Source organism: Hylobates moloch, unplaced genomic scaffold (assembly GCF_009828535.3).
Source record: "Hylobates moloch isolate HMO894 unplaced genomic scaffold, HMol_V3 SCAFFOLD_9, whole genome shotgun sequence".
Lineage (NCBI taxonomy): Eukaryota > Metazoa > Chordata > Mammalia > Primates > Hylobatidae > Hylobates > Hylobates moloch.
This window is the reverse complement of record NW_026652284.1, coordinates 124,311,377-124,327,547: the sequence shown is the minus strand read 5'-3', so window position 1 is coordinate 124,327,547 and position 16,171 is coordinate 124,311,377. Positions and strand designations below refer to the sequence as shown.

Genomic DNA, 16,171 nt, shown 5'->3' with positions numbered 1-16,171 from the left:
GCAACCTCTGCCTCCCGGGTTCAAGTGGTTCTCCTGCCTCAGCCTCCTGAGTAGCTGGGATTACAGGTGCATGCCATCATGTCTGGCTAATTTTTTTTGTATTTTTAGTAGAGACAGGGTTTCACCATGTTGGCCAGGCTGGTTTTGAACTCCTTACCCCAGATGATCTGCCCACCTCGGCCTCCCAAAGTGCTGGGATTACAGGCGTGAGCCACCATGCCTGACCTGGGTTTGTCCATTTTTATATCAATAGTATTTTGATTACAGTGTCTTTATAGTAAATATAACTATTCATAAGAGATTCCCTACTCACTCTGTGTCCCATTACAAGAGTAGTCGCTAGGCTGGGTGCAGTGGCTCATGCCTGTAATCCCAGCATGTTGGGAGGCCGAGGTGGGAGGATTACTTGAACCTGGGAGTTCCAGACTGATCTGGACAACATGATGAAACTCTGTCTCTACAAAAAATAAAAAAATTAGCTGGGCACGATGGTGCATGCCTGTAGTCCCATCTACTTGGGAGGCTGAGGTGGGAGTATCACCTGAGCCCAGGGAAGTCAAGGCTGCAATGAGACGTGATCATAACACTGCACTCCAGCCTGGGTAACAGAGTGAGACCCTGTCTCATTAAGAAAAAAAAAAAAAAAGCTGCTATAATTGATACTTTTTTTTTCTTTTTTTTGAGACAGGGTCTCGCTCTGTCACCCAGGCTGGAGTGCAGTGGCGCGATCTCGGCTCACTGCACCCTCCGCCTCCTGGGTTCAAGTGATTCTCCTGCCTCAGCCTCCCGAGTAGCTGAGACTACAGGCACCCGCCACCATGGCCGGCTAATTTTTTGGTATTTTTAGTAGGGGTGGAGTTTCACCATGTTGGTCAGGCTGGTCTCAAACTCCTGACTTCAAATGATCTGCCAGCCTCGGCCCTAATGGATACTCTTTACATTATTTTGGTAGTCCTTGCCAATGCAAAAAGGAAATAAGATGTATATTTTACAAAAGGAGAAATCATCATTATTTGCCAAAGCTGTGATTGTCTGCTTAGGAAATACAAGAGAGTTGAGATATTGTTTGGATGAATAAGTAGGTTCAACTAGGTAGCCACATACAAGTCTAGCATCCCAAAGAACAACAGCTTTCCCAGGATTCATCAGGATCCCCTAGTCAGAAACATAGTGACCACCCTTTTGACAGACAGAATTTAATGCAGGAACTTGATTACACAGGGAACAATTAGAGCGAGCAGCTCCACTGGTGGGGCCTGAAGAACAAAAGGAAGAGGCCAACTCATGAAGGTAGGCAGTAGCTCCCCCTGGCTCTTTCCCCGTCATATTCCCTCTGGTGCCATCTGGTCACTGCAATGGTCAGCTCCCCCTGCAGAGCCCCTACTGCTTGGGGACCACTTGGGTGGGCCAGGTGTTGGTGTCAGAGCAGTGTTACAGAGCTGTTGCTAAGAGCCACGTGTTCTCCTCAAGGTACTAGTTTTCTTGTTTACATTCCTCTATAATGTAGTGTAGCCTTATAACCTTAGACACGCATTCTTCCTGTGTCTTATTAAATTCAAGCACTCTTTTTCATCGGGTTAGACTTCCAGGATATCTAAATGAGTTTCCATAAAGGAGAAGCAATCACACCACAGGAAGTTTTTCTCTTTTTTCTTTTTTTTTTTGAGACAGAGTCTCACTTTGTCACCCAGGCTGGAGTGCAGTGGCGCAATCTCGGCTCACTGCAAGCTCCGCCTGCCGGGTTCACGCCATTCTCCTGCCTCAGCCTCTCCGAATAGCTGGGACTACAGGCGCCCGCCACCACGCCCGGCTAATTTTTTGTATTTTTAGTAGAGACGGGGTTTCACCGTGGTCTCGATCTCCTGACCTCGTGATCCGCCCGCCTCGGCCTCCCAAAGTGCTGGGATTACAAGCGTGAGTCACCGCGCCCGGCCTAAACTAGATAATTTTTAAGGAACAAGTCTCTTGCCTGATGTGTGGGTGTGATATTATGATATCTGTCTATTGGTTTTCATCCACACTTCCTGGCTTATAACTCCCATATCCCTTGTTATAATGTTGGGGCACTTAGGCCTCAGAGGCAAGACTCAGACAAGAGAATCTCTCTCTTTGACCTTTTCCCACCCTCCTTTTTCTCCCCAAGGCAGGACTTTTCCCCTGCCTTTGCTGTCTTAGAGATAGCCATAAAGAAGGCCAGGCACAGTGGCTCACGCTTGTAATCCCAGCACTTTGAGAGGCTGAGGCAGGTGGATCACCTGAGGTCAGGAGTTCGAGACCAGCCTGGTCAACGTGATGAAACCCCATCTCTACTAAAAATACAAAATTAGCCGGGCGTGGTGGCACATGCCTGTAATCCCAGCTACTCAGGAGGCTGAGGAAGGAGAGTTGCTTGAATCCGGCAGGCGGAGGTTGCAGTGAGCCGAGATCATGCCATTGCACTCCAGCCTGGGCAGCAAGACTGAAACTCCATCTCAAAAAAAAAAAAAAAGAGCCATAAAGAAATCCTCTGACCTACGTTGTCTGATTGTAGGTCATGCGCAGTCCCTCAGATCCCCCCTGCGCCCTGCTATCTTTCTGTGTCCTGACCAAAAATCAGAGGGCCTTGGCCACTCTGTGACCCAGCAGCTGCAGGACTGTCCCAGCAGGCTTGAACCCAAACTGGAGCCTTGACATTGCTGGACACTGATCGAGGTATCTAGGTTTACTCATTTTTTATAAAAGGTGTCAAGTCCTCTAGTGACAGACTCAGCCCTCAGCCTCATCGCACACTTGTGAACCTTGGCCTTCTGCAGTGGGAGGAGGCGGCAGTGCCTGGAGGTGAAGAGGCAGGTTCAGCTGGGCTCAGCAACTGGGCTGTCCCACGTGGCCCTGCACACCCATGCTCTTGGGATGGTGGCACCACCGTGTCAAGCACCGGCCTGGGAAAGAGCAGCCATTTGGTGGCCCCATAACAAGAGCCACCGCACAGTTTGGGGTGACAGGGAAGGTGTGTAGGAGCGATTCTAACCAGAGCCATCAAGAAGAAACTAGTAAAGTCAGAGGCTAGAAATACAGAAGGGAAATCACTGCTCAGACAACACAAAAGACAGGTGTAAAAGCCGGGGATTTCCCCCAGAGCCGCCCCAAGAGCTCTGTGCACAGGTCTTGCGCCCTGCCAGGCCACACAGGACAGGGGAGCCCGGCCCAGAGGCTGAGCCCTTCCAGACCAAGCCCCTCCCCTAGGGGCTTTCAGGCTAAAGGGGTCAGAGGATCCTCTTCGTTGCCGCTCAGAAAAAAGCTCCTGGTGCCTTTGTCAATTCTTCTCTTTTCCAGAATAAAAGTAACGAAAGCAAGGTCCGCAAACTCCTGGTCTCACCTGCATCGACCTGGAATGCTCGTGCTGTGACCGCCCAGGCCCTCCCGGACTCCCCCCCACACCAGACTGTGGGCTGGCCCAGGACGCATTCTCTAAGGTCAGCCCGCATCTCAACACCTAGTACTTGACCAGGAAACGTTTGCTCAGTGCCTAGCGGATGGTGCCCCGCTATGGGTCTCCTCTGCCCCAGGCCGGCCACCCCTCCGGGAACGCTGGTGCCCACGACGGCCACCTCCGCCAGGCCTCCGGCTCCTGCCTTCCGCCGCCGCTGTGGGCTGAGGCCGCACGCCCTGCGTACCCCAGGGCCCTCAAAGCAGGCGGCATCCTGCAGACAGAAATTGTCTGGACTTTATTCCGATGCAGGCCTTGGCCAAACACCAACGACAGGCCCCAGAGCCAGGCGGGCTGAGGCCACCAGCCCGGTCAGCTGTAGGTGTCAGGGTCCGCGTCCTCTGGCAGAAAGTAGCGCTGCAGGGCGGGCTGCAGGAGCCGCGGGGGCAGCGGGCGCGGGGGCGTGGGCCAGTCCACGGGGAAAGGCTGCGGCTCCACACGCGGCAGCGGCAGCTTCAGCGTCCGGATGGGGCCGTCCAGGGTGCGGCCGGCACAGAGCCGGGACGGCATCGGGCCTGGGGGCGGGCGGAGGCTTGTGAGGCCCGGGGGCTGGGGTGGGGTGCGGGCCCAGTCTCCACCCCTGGCCCCACTCACCCCTCAGTCTCTTCGCGGACCTTGCGGACCTTTGCGCCTTGGCCTCCTGCAGCCGGAAGATGGGGTGGTACCTGGAGGCGAAGAGGAGGGTTCAGCTGGCCCAGCCCCACGCTTGGCCGCCCCACGCAGGCCCCGCCGGCGCAGGCCCCGCGCACCAGTGCTCCCGTGGAGGTGGCACCACCATGTCGGGCACCGGCGCCACCGTGTCGGGCACTGGTAGGTGCGGATGTGGGTGCGCAGCCTCCTCCTGGAGCGAGCTCCGCTGCTGCGCCCGCAGCTGCTCACAGAAGAAGTTGAGAGCATCGATGGGGCCCAAGTCCAGCAGCTGCGAGTGTGACCAGTCGGTCTCCTCCAGCGGCGGCGGCTCTCCGGGCAGCTGGGCAAGCCCGGCAAGGCGCAGGCGGGCCTCGGCCTCCGGGCAGAAGTTCTTCAGCGTCTCGGAGAGCACTCCGAGACGGAGCTGGCGGGTCCCCCAGCTGCGTGTGGGTGCCAGCGTCCGCTGGGCCTGGAGCTCCGGGGCCAACGAGTGCAGCTCCGCAGATGAGACCATCACAGGCACCTCTGAGACGCGCGAGAGCCTCCCGAAGATGCTGGAGGGCGACCAGGAGGTGCCCGAGGGTGTCACGGAGGCGCGCGTGGGTGCCCCAGAGGCCACTGACGTCTGCGACTGGGTCTCCTTGGGAGGAGAGGAAAGTGCTGAGGTCTGGGAGACCTCGGGCAGCACCACCAGCAACTTGGCTGCAGACAGTGGCTGTGAGCTTTCCGTCTGTCAGGAGGTGACCCATGGCCAAGCACCCTGGCTCCTCAAGCATCCACGTGGCCACCGAAACTCCCTTCTGCGCGACCCTCAGCCCAAAGCAGGGGCTGCCCCTCCCCTGACAAGGAGGTCCCAGGGCTGTCCCTGGTTCGGGCTAGACACCCCCTGTTGACTTCCACCTGCACAGGGAAATCCCCAGAGATGCTCAGGGCACGAGGCTGGAGGCCCAGGACTGGGCAAGGCCAGGAGGAGCCCGTGGCCTCAGCTGGCTTTGACCCCAGGACTTGCAGAAAGCCAGAGAAGGCAACAGGGTTCCCAAGGCCCCCCCGGCCCCCGCCGGCCCAACCTGAAGCTGCTGGATCATGTCCTCCAGTTTCTGGCAGCAGCGAGTGCGCAGGCCGGCCTTGGACTCCAGGTCTGGGCCCTGGACCCAGGTCATCATCTCCTTGAACAGGAAGCCTTCCGGGTCCTGAAGGCCCAGCCTGTGCAGCAGCTTCTCGAGCTCTGGCCTGGGACAGATGCATGTGGCTTGTCCAGAGGCTTTCCCAGTGGCAGGGAGGGCTGGGCAGGAGCGCGACTCACCGGCAGTGCACCGGAGAGTAGAGGAAGTAGGACATGAGCTCCAGCACCACATCCCGGGACTCCAGGGAGCAGGCCAGGAGCAGCTGCAGTGCCAGCATCACGAACTTCTTCTGCGTCTGGTCCTAAGGCAGGCGGGCGGGGGGATGTGGTTGCTGAGGGGCGGTGGGCGGGGAGGAAAACTGGGGGCAGGACAAGGGGCACACCTGGAGGCTAGGGGGCTGGTCCAGGTTGAGCAAGTGTACGAGCAGGCCCTGCAGCTGGCCTTGGAGATCACTGCTCGTGTTGGGCAGCAGTCTCAGTAGCACCCGCAGGATGTGCACACGGTCGACCCACATGGTCTCCTCCAGCAGGGCCACCAACAGCGAGGCCAGGCCCTCCATCGTGCCCGCCTCCGGGTACGCCTGCAGGGTAGCGTGCTGAGGCCCCGCCCCCATGTCACACCCAAGCCAGCCCCTACCTTCTCCCCTGTCCCCCACCCTAACCCATGCTTCTCAGGCATCCCCAATTCCCTCCAACCTGCAGGCTGAAGATGGGGAATAACTTTTTGAACCAGGTCTGGTGGATGAAGAAATGCAGAAACTTGGGCAGATGCCCATAATGCCCATCCGAGAGCAAACTCCCATGACGGTGCCAGGGATGAGGGTGGGTCCTGGCAGCCTCGCAGGTGTGCCGCCGGGGCTCCTGGGTCCGGTCCACAGCACTCTAGGGGAGCAACAGCGGCTGCAGGTCCCACCTGTCTGGGTCTCAGTGTGAGCCCACGTCCCGTGGCCTGGGGGCTCTGCCTGAGCCTCTACCTGATCCTCCAGTTCCCAGGAATCCAGCTGCTGGTTGGAGTGTGGGCTCAGGGAAGCTGAGGCCCGGTCCAGCTTCTCGTCTTCCTCCTCCTCCTCCTCTTCCTTCTGGTCTTCCTCCGCCTCCTCCCCAGGCTTCTCCCCCATCCACTGGAGCAGCTTCCTCTGCCACTGGGCTTGGGATGGCCTGGGGCGCCACAGCCACAGGGCATCCTGGCTTGCCCCTGGCTGCAGAGGGGCAAGAGATGGTGCCTGATGGGTCGCAAGGACAGCAGAGCCCTCCCCTGCCAGCAAAACCCCCAGCCTTGCCCCTTGCCTTGAGCTTTCTCTGGGAGGCGAGCTGAGTCAGGGATCCGAGGCTGCTGACCTCCGCATTTAGCCACATCTGCTGTAGCACCACAGAGTTGGGCACATAGCCGGGGAAGCAGATGGGCCTCAGGCAGTGCTGGAGGTGGGCACAGCAGGGAATGCTGGGAACCTGGATTCCCCCAGCCTGGATACCACCCTTGGTCACCTGTATAACCTCTCAGAGCCCCTCAGCCGCCAGTCCAGCTCTGCCTGCCAGGCCTCCGAGAGCTGGCTGAGCTGGCAACCCCTACTCTCAACACAGATGGCAGGAGAACCCTGAGATACCAGGGGCGAGGCCCTCAGTGAGCATCAGCTCTGACAAACGAGAAGGGAAACCTGGGGAAGTGCTGGCTTCTAGGGGCCCTGATACCCCGCAAGCTCCTCACAGGACTTAGCCCCAGCCCTGGGACAAGAAGGTCTAAAAGCAGCACAGGGGCCAGGGAGGAAGGAAGGAGCTTGGAGAGAGGGCAACGAAGAGCATGATGGTGGCACCCAGGTCCAAAGAGTCAGTAACCACCTGGGCAGGTGACAGTGCCAGGCATATGCTGGGGGAGGGGCTGAGGCCTGCCTGGGCACCTGGTGTACATGAGGGTGGGAAGACAGTGGATTCTAAAGGGCCAGGTTCCCTTGCCTTTGCTCCTCTAAAGGGCAGGGACTCTGATCTTCCAGGAAAAGTCCCTAGGGGACCTGCCCTCCCAGCACCTCCATGGGGGAAAGGGGTGTGTGGCATAACCGGCCGGGGGGCCTGGCTTTGCCTGATGTCAGCTCCCAGAGAAGCAAGGAGCCTGTGGCCACAAACCCAGCTGTACTGGAACAGGGCTAGATAGAGGGTGAAGGGTGAGGGGTGAGGGGTGCGTGGGAGGCTGCAGCCTGGCCCTCTGGTTGTAGGTGGGCATGGCCCTTGGGTCAGATTTGGACACAAAGATTTGTAGCAAAGGGGAGATGGCAGGCACAAGAGTGACGCCTGGAGAGGAGTGGCTTTGCAGGAGCTGGGAGGGGGCCTCACCTTGTGGGGCTGTACGGTGGCAGGAAAGAAGCCTCTGAGGCTAGAGAGAGGTTCCTTGGACCGTCTGTTTGGCAGCAGTGGGATCTGGGGAATGGAATGGGGGCTCAGAATAACACAGCCCCCAGCACCCCTGCAGCTCTGCCCCTCAGTAGGTGGTACCCCACCTGCCTGGGTCCCTCACCCTGCACTGCAAGTGGGGGGATGGCAGGTCCAGGGCCATGGTCGTCCTCCCTCGGAGCTGCAGATCCAGACTGATGCCCAGGTAGTGGCTCAGTGAGGAGCGGGCCAGAAGCTGCGGCACAGGAGGAGTCACAGGGTGGCAGAGGGGCCCAGCAGGCACGTGTGAGGGTGGGAAGCCTCACCTGGGATGCCTTGCTGTGCACCCTATGGTGGGTGGGTGGGATCGGCACTGTGACTCGGGGAGGCTGGGAGAAGTGCTGGCCCAGGGCCCCCAGGTCCCGTGGGGACAGGGCTGTTGGCACTGTTTGGGCTGCAGTGCTGACCTCAGCCCGGGCAAGACAGTGGGCAGCTTGGGGTAGGGCACACACATCCCGGGTCTCTCTCTCCACTGTGAGGGTCCTGGCGCTCCACTGCTGGGACTCCCTTCCAGACTGCATGCCCTGGGAGGGTAGCAGGAGCAGACAGACTATCAGAGACCAGGTGGGAGGGGTGGGTGGAGAGGAGGGGCCAGGGTCAGGGCTGGGCTGGGAGAGGTCCTACACCTACCAGCAGGCCAGAGCCGTAGATCAGACGGAGGTAATTGTCAAAGCCTTCCTGGCGCTGCTGCCAGGAGGGTGGGGGCCGGGCTGCCGGGACCACTAGCCCCAGCCTCAACTGCTGAAGGTCTCGGTCCCGAGCCACTAGGGCGTCCAAGTCCTGAGTCAGGGTTCAGGGATCAGCCTGCTCTTCCTTGAGCCTTGCTATGTGCTGCCCGGGCAACCACGGGGATCCCAGGCCTGCCCCAGGGCTGAGGGCTGGGGCCTGAACCTGGGCAGGGCGGGCTAAGGAGGACCCACCCCACCTCCTTCGGCACCAGGTGCTGAGATGTTGCTCTCCGACGATGGATGAGAGACAAGGCCTTGCTGCAAACAGGGACGGGCACAGGTGGGATGCTGTGTGGCCTGCCAGTGGGCTGGGGCAGAGGCTGGGACAAAGACCAACCCCAGATGGGTGTGCCAGGGCTCAGGCAGGCTTGCATCAACTCCAGAGGGCCCCACACTGCCAGGCTCCCACCCAGGGTGGGAAAGGAGGGCCTGTGGGAGGGCTGAGCAGGCCTGCATGGGACCTGAGGCCGGCTGCCCCATGGAGGTTGGTGAGCCTCTGCAGCTGGGCGGAAGTCAGTGACTCCTGGCTCATCAGTGGCAGTGGAGGGTCGTCCACCACGTCCGGGGCCTTCTGGCACATCTTCTGAATAGGGGAAGGAGCCTGTATCCCCTGGCTGGGGGAACCCGGGTCTGCCCCGCAAGGTGGGCAAGGGGGGGCCCACCTTGCTCACTCCGTCCTCACCACACACCTCAACTAGGTAGGATGTAGGCAGGTAGAGCCTATGGGACACCAGGCAGAGGCGGGATCCCAGTGCCAGCACCAGGTCTCCACTGTTGCTGCAGAAAGCCAGGGCCTGAGGGGCACCATTCAGCTGCAGGAGCCTGGAGAGGCACCCAGGGCAACCGAGGCTTAGCAGGGACAAGGTCTTCTCCACTCAGTCCAGCCACTGGGCTCTGGTGAGGGGCAGAGGTAGGAGACCCCAGCCCTCCCCACCTCCCACCCTACCGCAGAAGGCGGTTCTCAGCAGTCCAGATGCGAATGGTGCAGTCCAGGCTGGAGCAGGCATACAGCTTGAGCGCAGGGCAGCAGCACAGGCCTGGGGGCAGCGTTCAGGGTCAGGAACCGGAGCCGGGCGGTGGCTGGGCTTCACCCGTGCTGCCCCCTCACCAGTGATGTGGTCCGTGGGGTCGTCCTGGGGCCGGTGGTCTAATCGCGGACTGTCGCCCAGGCCAAACTGCACCAGGCCGTAGGTAGCGCTGTCTGGGTCCTCAAAGCCCACGGTGACGCGTCCGCCTAGAGCACAGAGCACCACGGCCGGGTAGCAGCAGGAGAAGGTGCGCAGCAGGCTCAGGCTCTCCTCGGCGTAGGGGAAGACGCGCCACATCTTCACCGTCAGGTCCCCACCTGTGGGCAGCGGAATCTGGCTGGGCCTTGTCGGAGGGGAGGGGGCTCTGTGGCGGCCTGGCCTTTGGCAGGGGAGCTACTGACCCGAAGACACAATGCTGTTCCAGGTGGATGCGATGGCGACAACCGGGCCCGGGCTGTGCGCCTCCGTTTGGAAGACAGTCTTCGACGAGAGCCACTCCAGCACCGACAGCGTGCCGTCCGTGTGCCCCACCACTGGCAGGTACCTGCGAGTGGGACGAGCCTGTTGGCGCGGACCCTGCCGCTCCTTCCGCCCGCCAGACCCTCGCCGGCTCCCGCACCCACCGGTTCTTGTTCTTCCAGGCGCAGGCCACAGCGCTGCAGCGCAACTCGCCCCAGTGCTGGCGCACGACCTCCCAGGAGGAGAAGGCGCCTCCGAGATCCGTGAGGTGGCTGTACAGGTGCAGACAGCAAGGCTGCGGCGCAGGGGGCGGCGGCGGGCACACGCGGTGCAGCACGCTCATGGGGCAGCGTGCTGCGTTGGCGCGGACCAGGTGCCCGGCCCTGGTCAGCAGCCACAGCGCCTCGCGCGGCAGGCAGTAGGCCACGGCTGCCGCGCAGTCCTCCGGCTCCAGCAGCAGTGAGCTCACTATGCGCCCGGTGGCAGCCGACAGGAGGTAGACCGAGCCATCAGCGCACGCGCACACGAGGCGCATAGGCAGCGACTGGTGCGCGGGCACGGGCAACGCGGGCGCCACCTGCACGTGGAGCACCTTGGCGGGCAGTTGCGCCAATGGCGAGTAGAGCTCGCGTACGCGCCACAGCTGCATGCTGCTCGCGCACAGGGACAGCACCGGCCAGCCCGGGCGCACCGGCGCCAGCAGACGGCCCACGCGCCGGGACAGCTTGTCCTGGCCCCAGAAGCCCAGCGCTACCTCGCCCACCTGCGCCGCCGCCTGCAGGTCCCAGGTGCGTAGCGTCCCGTCCTGCGAGGCCGACACCACCAGGTTCGTGTTCGGGAGCACAGCCATAGCCGTCACCGGGCCTATGGGAGGGGTGCAGGTCACTTGGCTGACTGAAGGTAGGGGAGCCTTCAGCCTGTGTGGCAGTCAGTGCAGCAAGGTCTGGCCAGAGCTGCAGAGATGCTGGACAGCCTAGGACGGCTGGAGGCAAAGGGCCGAGGCTCGGGGTGCAGAGAACTCAGAGCACCTGTGTGGCCCACGAACACCATCCGGATCTGCCAGTCAGCCTCCCACACCTTCACGGTGCTGTCCCGGGAAGCTGTCACCATTGCCTCTACTTCCTCGCAGTAAGCCAGGTCCGAGATGGTGCTACAGGTGGGGAATGGGAGAAGCCCAATGGACTTAACATCGCCTTGTGTGTGAGGGCCGTGAGCCCCTACATGCCTGGCCCTCCCTAGGGGGATCTCCCTCACGTTTTGTGCAAATCCCGGCGCACATCTAGGAGAGTCCAGGCATGCAGATCGAAAGTGAGCACGGCCGAGCCATAGGCCGCGAAGCAGCGCAGGACGTGGTGGGGAGGAACCGGCGCCACAGCCAGACGCATGAGCCTGCCCGTTGGGCTCGGGGGCGGGTGCAGTGGTGACCCTCGCAGCACCAGGCGGCGACCACCTGAGCGGAACTGCCAGAGCGCCAGGCTGCTGTCCATCTCCGCAACGAGCAGCAGCCTGAGGTCAGGAACCGGCAGGCAGCAGGTGGGCGCCCAACCCGGGGCCCTGCCCACCCCCTGCTCGCTCAGCCACAGCAGGCTGAGGTTGGGCCTCAGGATGGCCAGCCCCGCGGGGCCCCAGCCTACAAAACGGCCCACGGCACCCAGCGGGCCCAGCACGGTCACCAGCCCCGTAAGCCCGACAGGCGCCAGCAGCGTCTCCTGTGCCCAGCCGTCTTCCTTGTGAAGGTGCAGGCGGCCGGCGCCGTCCAGCACCACGAAGCGTCCACCCACCGGGTCCTGCGCCACCGAGCGCAGCCCGGCTGCCACCTCCAGGCGGCGCAGTGGTTCCAGCCCATGCGTCAGGCGCGCCACGCGCAGCTCGGCTCTCTTCTCCTGTGGGCCAGGGTGGGCGGGCCCGCAATCAAAGGTTGGGGCTGCTCTGGCCTAGGGGACCTCTAAGGGAAGGGCCAGATCCGGAAAGAGGCCTGGAGGCGCAGGACGGGCACACCGCACCTTTTCCACGACCTCCTGGAGGCTGGTGCGCAGAAGCAGCCACAGTTGGCGGGCGCGCGCGCGCGGGGTCAGGCTTTGCCACTGTTGGCTGCTGGTCAAAAAGGGCAGGACCTGCGACGGCTCCGTGAAAGTCAACTCTGCGGGCGGGAACTGGAAGTTCTGCCACCTACAACCCCAGGTCCCCGACCCTGACGGTTATGGGGAGCCCTCCTCCAGGGGCCCTGCCCTGCCAGGCACTGCACAGGGGAGTTTCGTTCCAGGGGATGGAACCCAAGCCCGAGTGAGACCCACTTCCTAGCGGGATGCCTGGGGGGCGAGGCCAGGCCCCCTCACCATTCTTTTCGGTGAGCAGCCCAGGGTCTGGGACATCATAGCCATCTGCATCATACAGGTCCGAGTCCAGAACTAGGTTGTAGCCTTCTGCCTCCCACGCCTCTGCCTCCATTTCAGCAACTGCGGTCCCAGAGCCCAACAGCTCCCAGGACTTAGCGGTCACGGCGGGCAGCGGCAGTTGCTAGGATACCAGATGCCGCCGGCCACTCCCACACCGCAGGCCCCGCCCCCACACCGCATCCAGGTCCACACCAAGTCACAGAAACTTTTATTGGAAAGAAATGAGCTGCAGCAAAGTGACACTCAGTGCACGGGGCCAAATGGGCGAGGTGGGGGTACAGGTGGGCACCAGGGGCCGGCCTAAGACCAGAGCCGGTGACGCTGGGGCCTGCTTGCGGGGCCTCTGGCCACAGACCCTTTGGGCTGGAGTGTGCAGGCCCAGTAGAAATACAAAAATAAACTCTGTGGTCCAGCTGTCCCTGCTGTGGCAGTTCATTTGGGCAGGGCAGTCGCTCTTCCCACCAGGCCCCCTGCTGCCAAGTCCGGCCACAGCACGGGCAGCAGGAGTCTGACGGGTGAGTGGGCATCCACAGGATGGAGCCAAAGGGCTAGGCAGGTATGGCCTTGGGCAATGCCAGGACTGTGGCAGCGCCAGGGTCTGGCCAGCAGCTGGGGAGGCCCCAGGGGCCTCTCAGGTGGGCAGGTCCAGGCATTGGTTGAAGCTGGATGAAGCTGGGGCCTCGGCTCCTCCTCATCAAATACAGATCACTGGGACCCTGGGCGGAGGTTGGCACACAGTGGGCCTTCAGGAGCCACCACTTAGACCAAGTAGAGGAGGCCCCCACCCTGTTGTACCCACTCCTGGCTTCAGGGACCCGGGTCATGGTCCCCATCACACACCTGTCCTCCTCCATGGTGCTGGTCTCCTCGGCCCCACTGCCTCCGCTTCTGCTTTCTTCCTCCACCTCCTCCTCCCCCAGCTCCATGTCCAGCTCGTTGCCTGCCTCTGAGGGTGTGTAGGTGGAGCCACTGAGGGGAGGCAGGGAAACCAGTTTTAGGACCCCCTACCCAGGCCTGCTGCTGGCCCCAGGGAGGATGTTGAGGGAGGACAAAGCTGGGTGGAGATGGCACAGCTGGGGAAGCTGTATCGGCCCAACAGGGAGGTGGGGGAGGAGGCGGATGGTGCCCACCTGATGGAACGGCAGCTAAAGAAGACGATTCGCTTGAGCCGCTTGTTGTAGAAGAAGTAGTTGAAGGACCAGAGGCTACCATCCTCCCCGAAAGGATCCGAGTCCAAGTCTGGGTTATAGCTGGGGAGTACCGGGTGACAGGTGGTGTGAGGTGCCATGTGCCACACATACCTGGGGGCCCACCTGCAGGGATGCCGGCCCACCTGTAGATGTCACATTCAGTCAGGCAGATCTCCTCGTCCACCGCGTTCCACAGCTGTGGTTTCAGGGCCTTGAAGTCCTCCCGCACAGCTGAGAACAGACTGCAGTTGACTGCATTCACCACCTAGGGCAGGTCACAGTCAGGGTGACAGGAGCCCAGGGCTACCAAAAGTGGGGAAGGACAGTGGGGTGGCTGTGGGTCCCTTCCCTCCACCTGACCCTCACCCAGCTAAGGCTGGGCTCCCGGCTGAACTCATGGCTGCGGGCTGTGCTGAAGTCATAGTCAGGCCTGAAGGACTCATTGAGCGTGGCAATCAGGTAGAAGAGGGTCTTGCGGCTGCACTTGTCACTGAGGGGGCCCTCGTCCTCGCCGCCTTGGCTTTTGCTGAGTCTGCACAGACAGAACCATTAGCTGGGCCCATCACCTCCCCTCAACCCCCAGCCCCAGGTAGGCCCCACCATGGCTCACCTGCTGGGGCTGAGGCCTGAAGTCTGGGGTGGAGAGAGTGCCTCCAGCACGTGGGGCTGGCCCTCCTGGCAGAACTGCTTGAACATGTGTTTGTCGTCTCCCGCCATCTTACACGAGTAGCTCTCAATCCTATAGAATGCAGGGAGGACCATGAAGCATACTTCCCCCAGGTTCCACTGAAGGGCGGGGCAGTGTGACCTCCAAGACGCCAGACCCCCGGCCTGCCTCACCTGCCGATGATGTGGGCATCTCCGGTCTCCACAGTCAGCTGTGAGTTGATGGCTTCAAAGCTCGAGTTCTCCAACAGCTTCATGTCCTTGGGGAAGGAGCTCCGTGCTCCAGAGGGGCTAGTGTTGCCTGGGGAGTGAGAGACCAGACCATGGGTATCTATTTGGCCCCTTGGGGCCCTGCCTTCAGCCCTCCTACCCATTAAGTGGAGCCTCTGGGAACAAGCTGAGTCTGGCCTCTGTCCAGGCTGCACATCAGGAGCTCCCCTCTCTGCCCGGCCAGGAGAGGTGACAGAGATCCTGTTTTACCTGAGAGTGGCAAGTCCAGGCTCCAGGTCAGCCACACCTCCTGCAGAACACGCGAGTTCTGGGACTAGGCTAGGACCACCGGGGACCCTGCTCACCCTGGGGCTGCTGGCTGAGTTTGTTGCTCAACATTCCCATTCCCCATCCCCACCCCCACCCCCGAAAAAAGAGCTCCAGCCACCATGGGGGTAACTCTTGAGTGCGCAACGGGACATGACTCCTGCAGTCTCCCTCAGGCTGGCTGGGCTCCTCAGCCAGGGTAAGAGGCTGCATCCCGGTTAGGAACCAGGACACCTAGGGCTCCGGGCCCTGCGGTCACCTGGGCGGGCGCTCTTTCGTTTTGGCTGCTTTCTGGCCCGGGGAGAGGAAAACTACAAGTTCCTCCACTCTACCCGGAAAAAGCGCCTAGTTTCTCCAGACGCCTAGGAGGGCGGTCCCTCGGCCCCGCTGGGGCGCTGCAGAGTCGCCAGGCAGCGCCTGCCGGGGCCGGGTCGGGCACCAGCCGAGCCGCGGTGGAACTACAAATCCCAGGAGGCAGCGCGCCGCGCGAGGCCTGCTGGGGGCTGTGGTTCCGGAGGCCCGAGACGGCGCGCGGCGCAGGGCGGACACCCACCTGCCTGGCTGGGTTAGATCGGGCCGGGCCGGGGCTGGCTGGGCTGGGTCGCTCCGCGTCGGTGCCGGTGCGCAGGCGGGGGCGGGCTCCGCGCAACGCGGGCTCCTCAAGATCGGAGGGCAGCGCCGCGGCCTCCGCTCGGGCCGCACTGTATCCGGGGGAAGAAGCTCCGCGGCGACGTCCCGTTACTCCCGGCCCTGCCGGCCCATCCGGGCTGCCACCGCGACATAGCCTCGCCCCCCTGCACAGAGCCCGCTCTCGCGACCGACCTGCCGCCGACCGCCACAGAGCGCCCCGGCGAGTCAGCGAGCCGAGAGAGCGAGCGAGCGACCTCCGCCTCCCCCGGCCGGACAACAACAAGCGTCCGCCAGGCCCGGCCTCGCGCCTCTGAATGGCCCGCTCCAGTCTCCTAGATCGAGAGCTCAAATAGCCATCGGTTGCCTTACCCGCCACTCAGTTCTGCCTTCTACGTCTACTGGTTTTGGAGCCTGTCTGTCACTCTTCTCGCCGTACTAACCCGCCTACCCCCAGCGCTCATTTGGCCGTGGCCTCTTTAGCTCCGCCCCCTAGGGGGATCGACCCCGTAACCAGAGAGGCGCGGGCCAACCTAGTGCGACGTGTGGGCGTGGCGGGGGCTGCCGGTCCGCAGGCGAAGGTGGCAGCCCATTGGAGGTCCCGGGAGCGATGTCCAGGTGCCGCCAGGTGCTGGGATAGTCGCTTGCCGGCTGCATCTACGTCCGCCGAGCCCCTGGGGCGAAGAGGCCGCGTCCGCCTTCAGTTGTGGCCGGTGCTTCGGTCCCTGACCCTTCGCCCCCAAAGACCAGCTCTAACGTGAGCGCCTCCGCCGCCCTGCCCCCAGCCTCGTACACGCCGCCAGCCTCGCCCAGCCGGTGTCCGGACACCCTCGGGCTGTGTCCATCTGTGGGCAAAGCCAGTGGGGCAGGCTTGGCCAGAGTGCACCACTTGGCGCCGTC

At 62.2% G+C, this 16,171-nt stretch overlaps 2 protein-coding genes and 1 long non-coding RNA gene across 6 annotated transcripts; 1 reads left to right on the top strand and 2 right to left on the bottom strand.

The window, feature by feature from the left end:
• Positions 1–1,190: 1,190 nt before the first annotated feature.
• Positions 1,191–12,347, bottom strand: WDR97 (WD repeat domain 97). The gene is made up of 24 exons (XM_032760757.2): positions 12,192–12,347; positions 11,859–11,995; positions 11,110–11,738; positions 10,884–11,005; positions 10,020–10,719; positions 9,798–9,940; positions 9,477–9,713; positions 9,315–9,405; positions 9,058–9,190; positions 8,830–8,951; positions 8,566–8,626; positions 8,271–8,420; positions 7,907–8,164; positions 7,726–7,836; positions 7,545–7,628; positions 6,558–6,635; positions 6,194–6,418; positions 5,916–6,101; positions 5,603–5,800; positions 5,400–5,521; positions 5,164–5,326; positions 4,216–4,736; positions 4,061–4,131; positions 1,191–3,981 (listed from the first exon to the last, which is right to left on the bottom strand). The coding sequence occupies exons 1-24, from the start codon at positions 12,301–12,303 to the stop codon at positions 3,779–3,781; spliced, it is 4,857 nt and encodes a 1,618-aa protein (XP_032616648.1). The 5' UTR covers positions 12,304–12,347; the 3' UTR covers positions 1,191–3,778.
• Positions 11,774–12,669, top strand: LOC131384316 (uncharacterized). The gene is made up of 2 exons (XR_009215038.1): positions 11,774–12,202; positions 12,309–12,669. It is a non-coding gene; the product is annotated as an uncharacterized LOC131384316 (long non-coding RNA).
• Positions 12,448–16,158, bottom strand: MAF1 (MAF1 homolog, negative regulator of RNA polymerase III). Of its 4 annotated transcripts, none has more exons than XM_058444635.1 (8): positions 15,805–16,158; positions 14,282–14,408; positions 14,052–14,180; positions 13,808–13,973; positions 13,585–13,706; positions 13,382–13,501; positions 13,092–13,220; positions 12,448–12,967 (listed from the first exon to the last, which is right to left on the bottom strand). In XM_058444635.1, exons 1-8 carry the CDS (start codon positions 15,926–15,928, stop codon positions 12,946–12,948), a joined length of 939 nt encoding a protein of 312 aa, XP_058300618.1. In that variant the 5' UTR covers positions 15,929–16,158; the 3' UTR covers positions 12,448–12,945. The 4 variants fall into 4 exon arrangements, with proteins under 4 accessions (XP_058300618.1, XP_032616646.1, XP_032616647.1 ...); XM_032760755.2 differs by lacking the exon at positions 15,805–16,158 and adding an exon at positions 15,198–15,558; XM_032760756.2 differs by lacking the exon at positions 15,805–16,158 and adding an exon at positions 14,904–15,047.
• Positions 16,159–16,171: the final 13 nt, after the last annotated feature.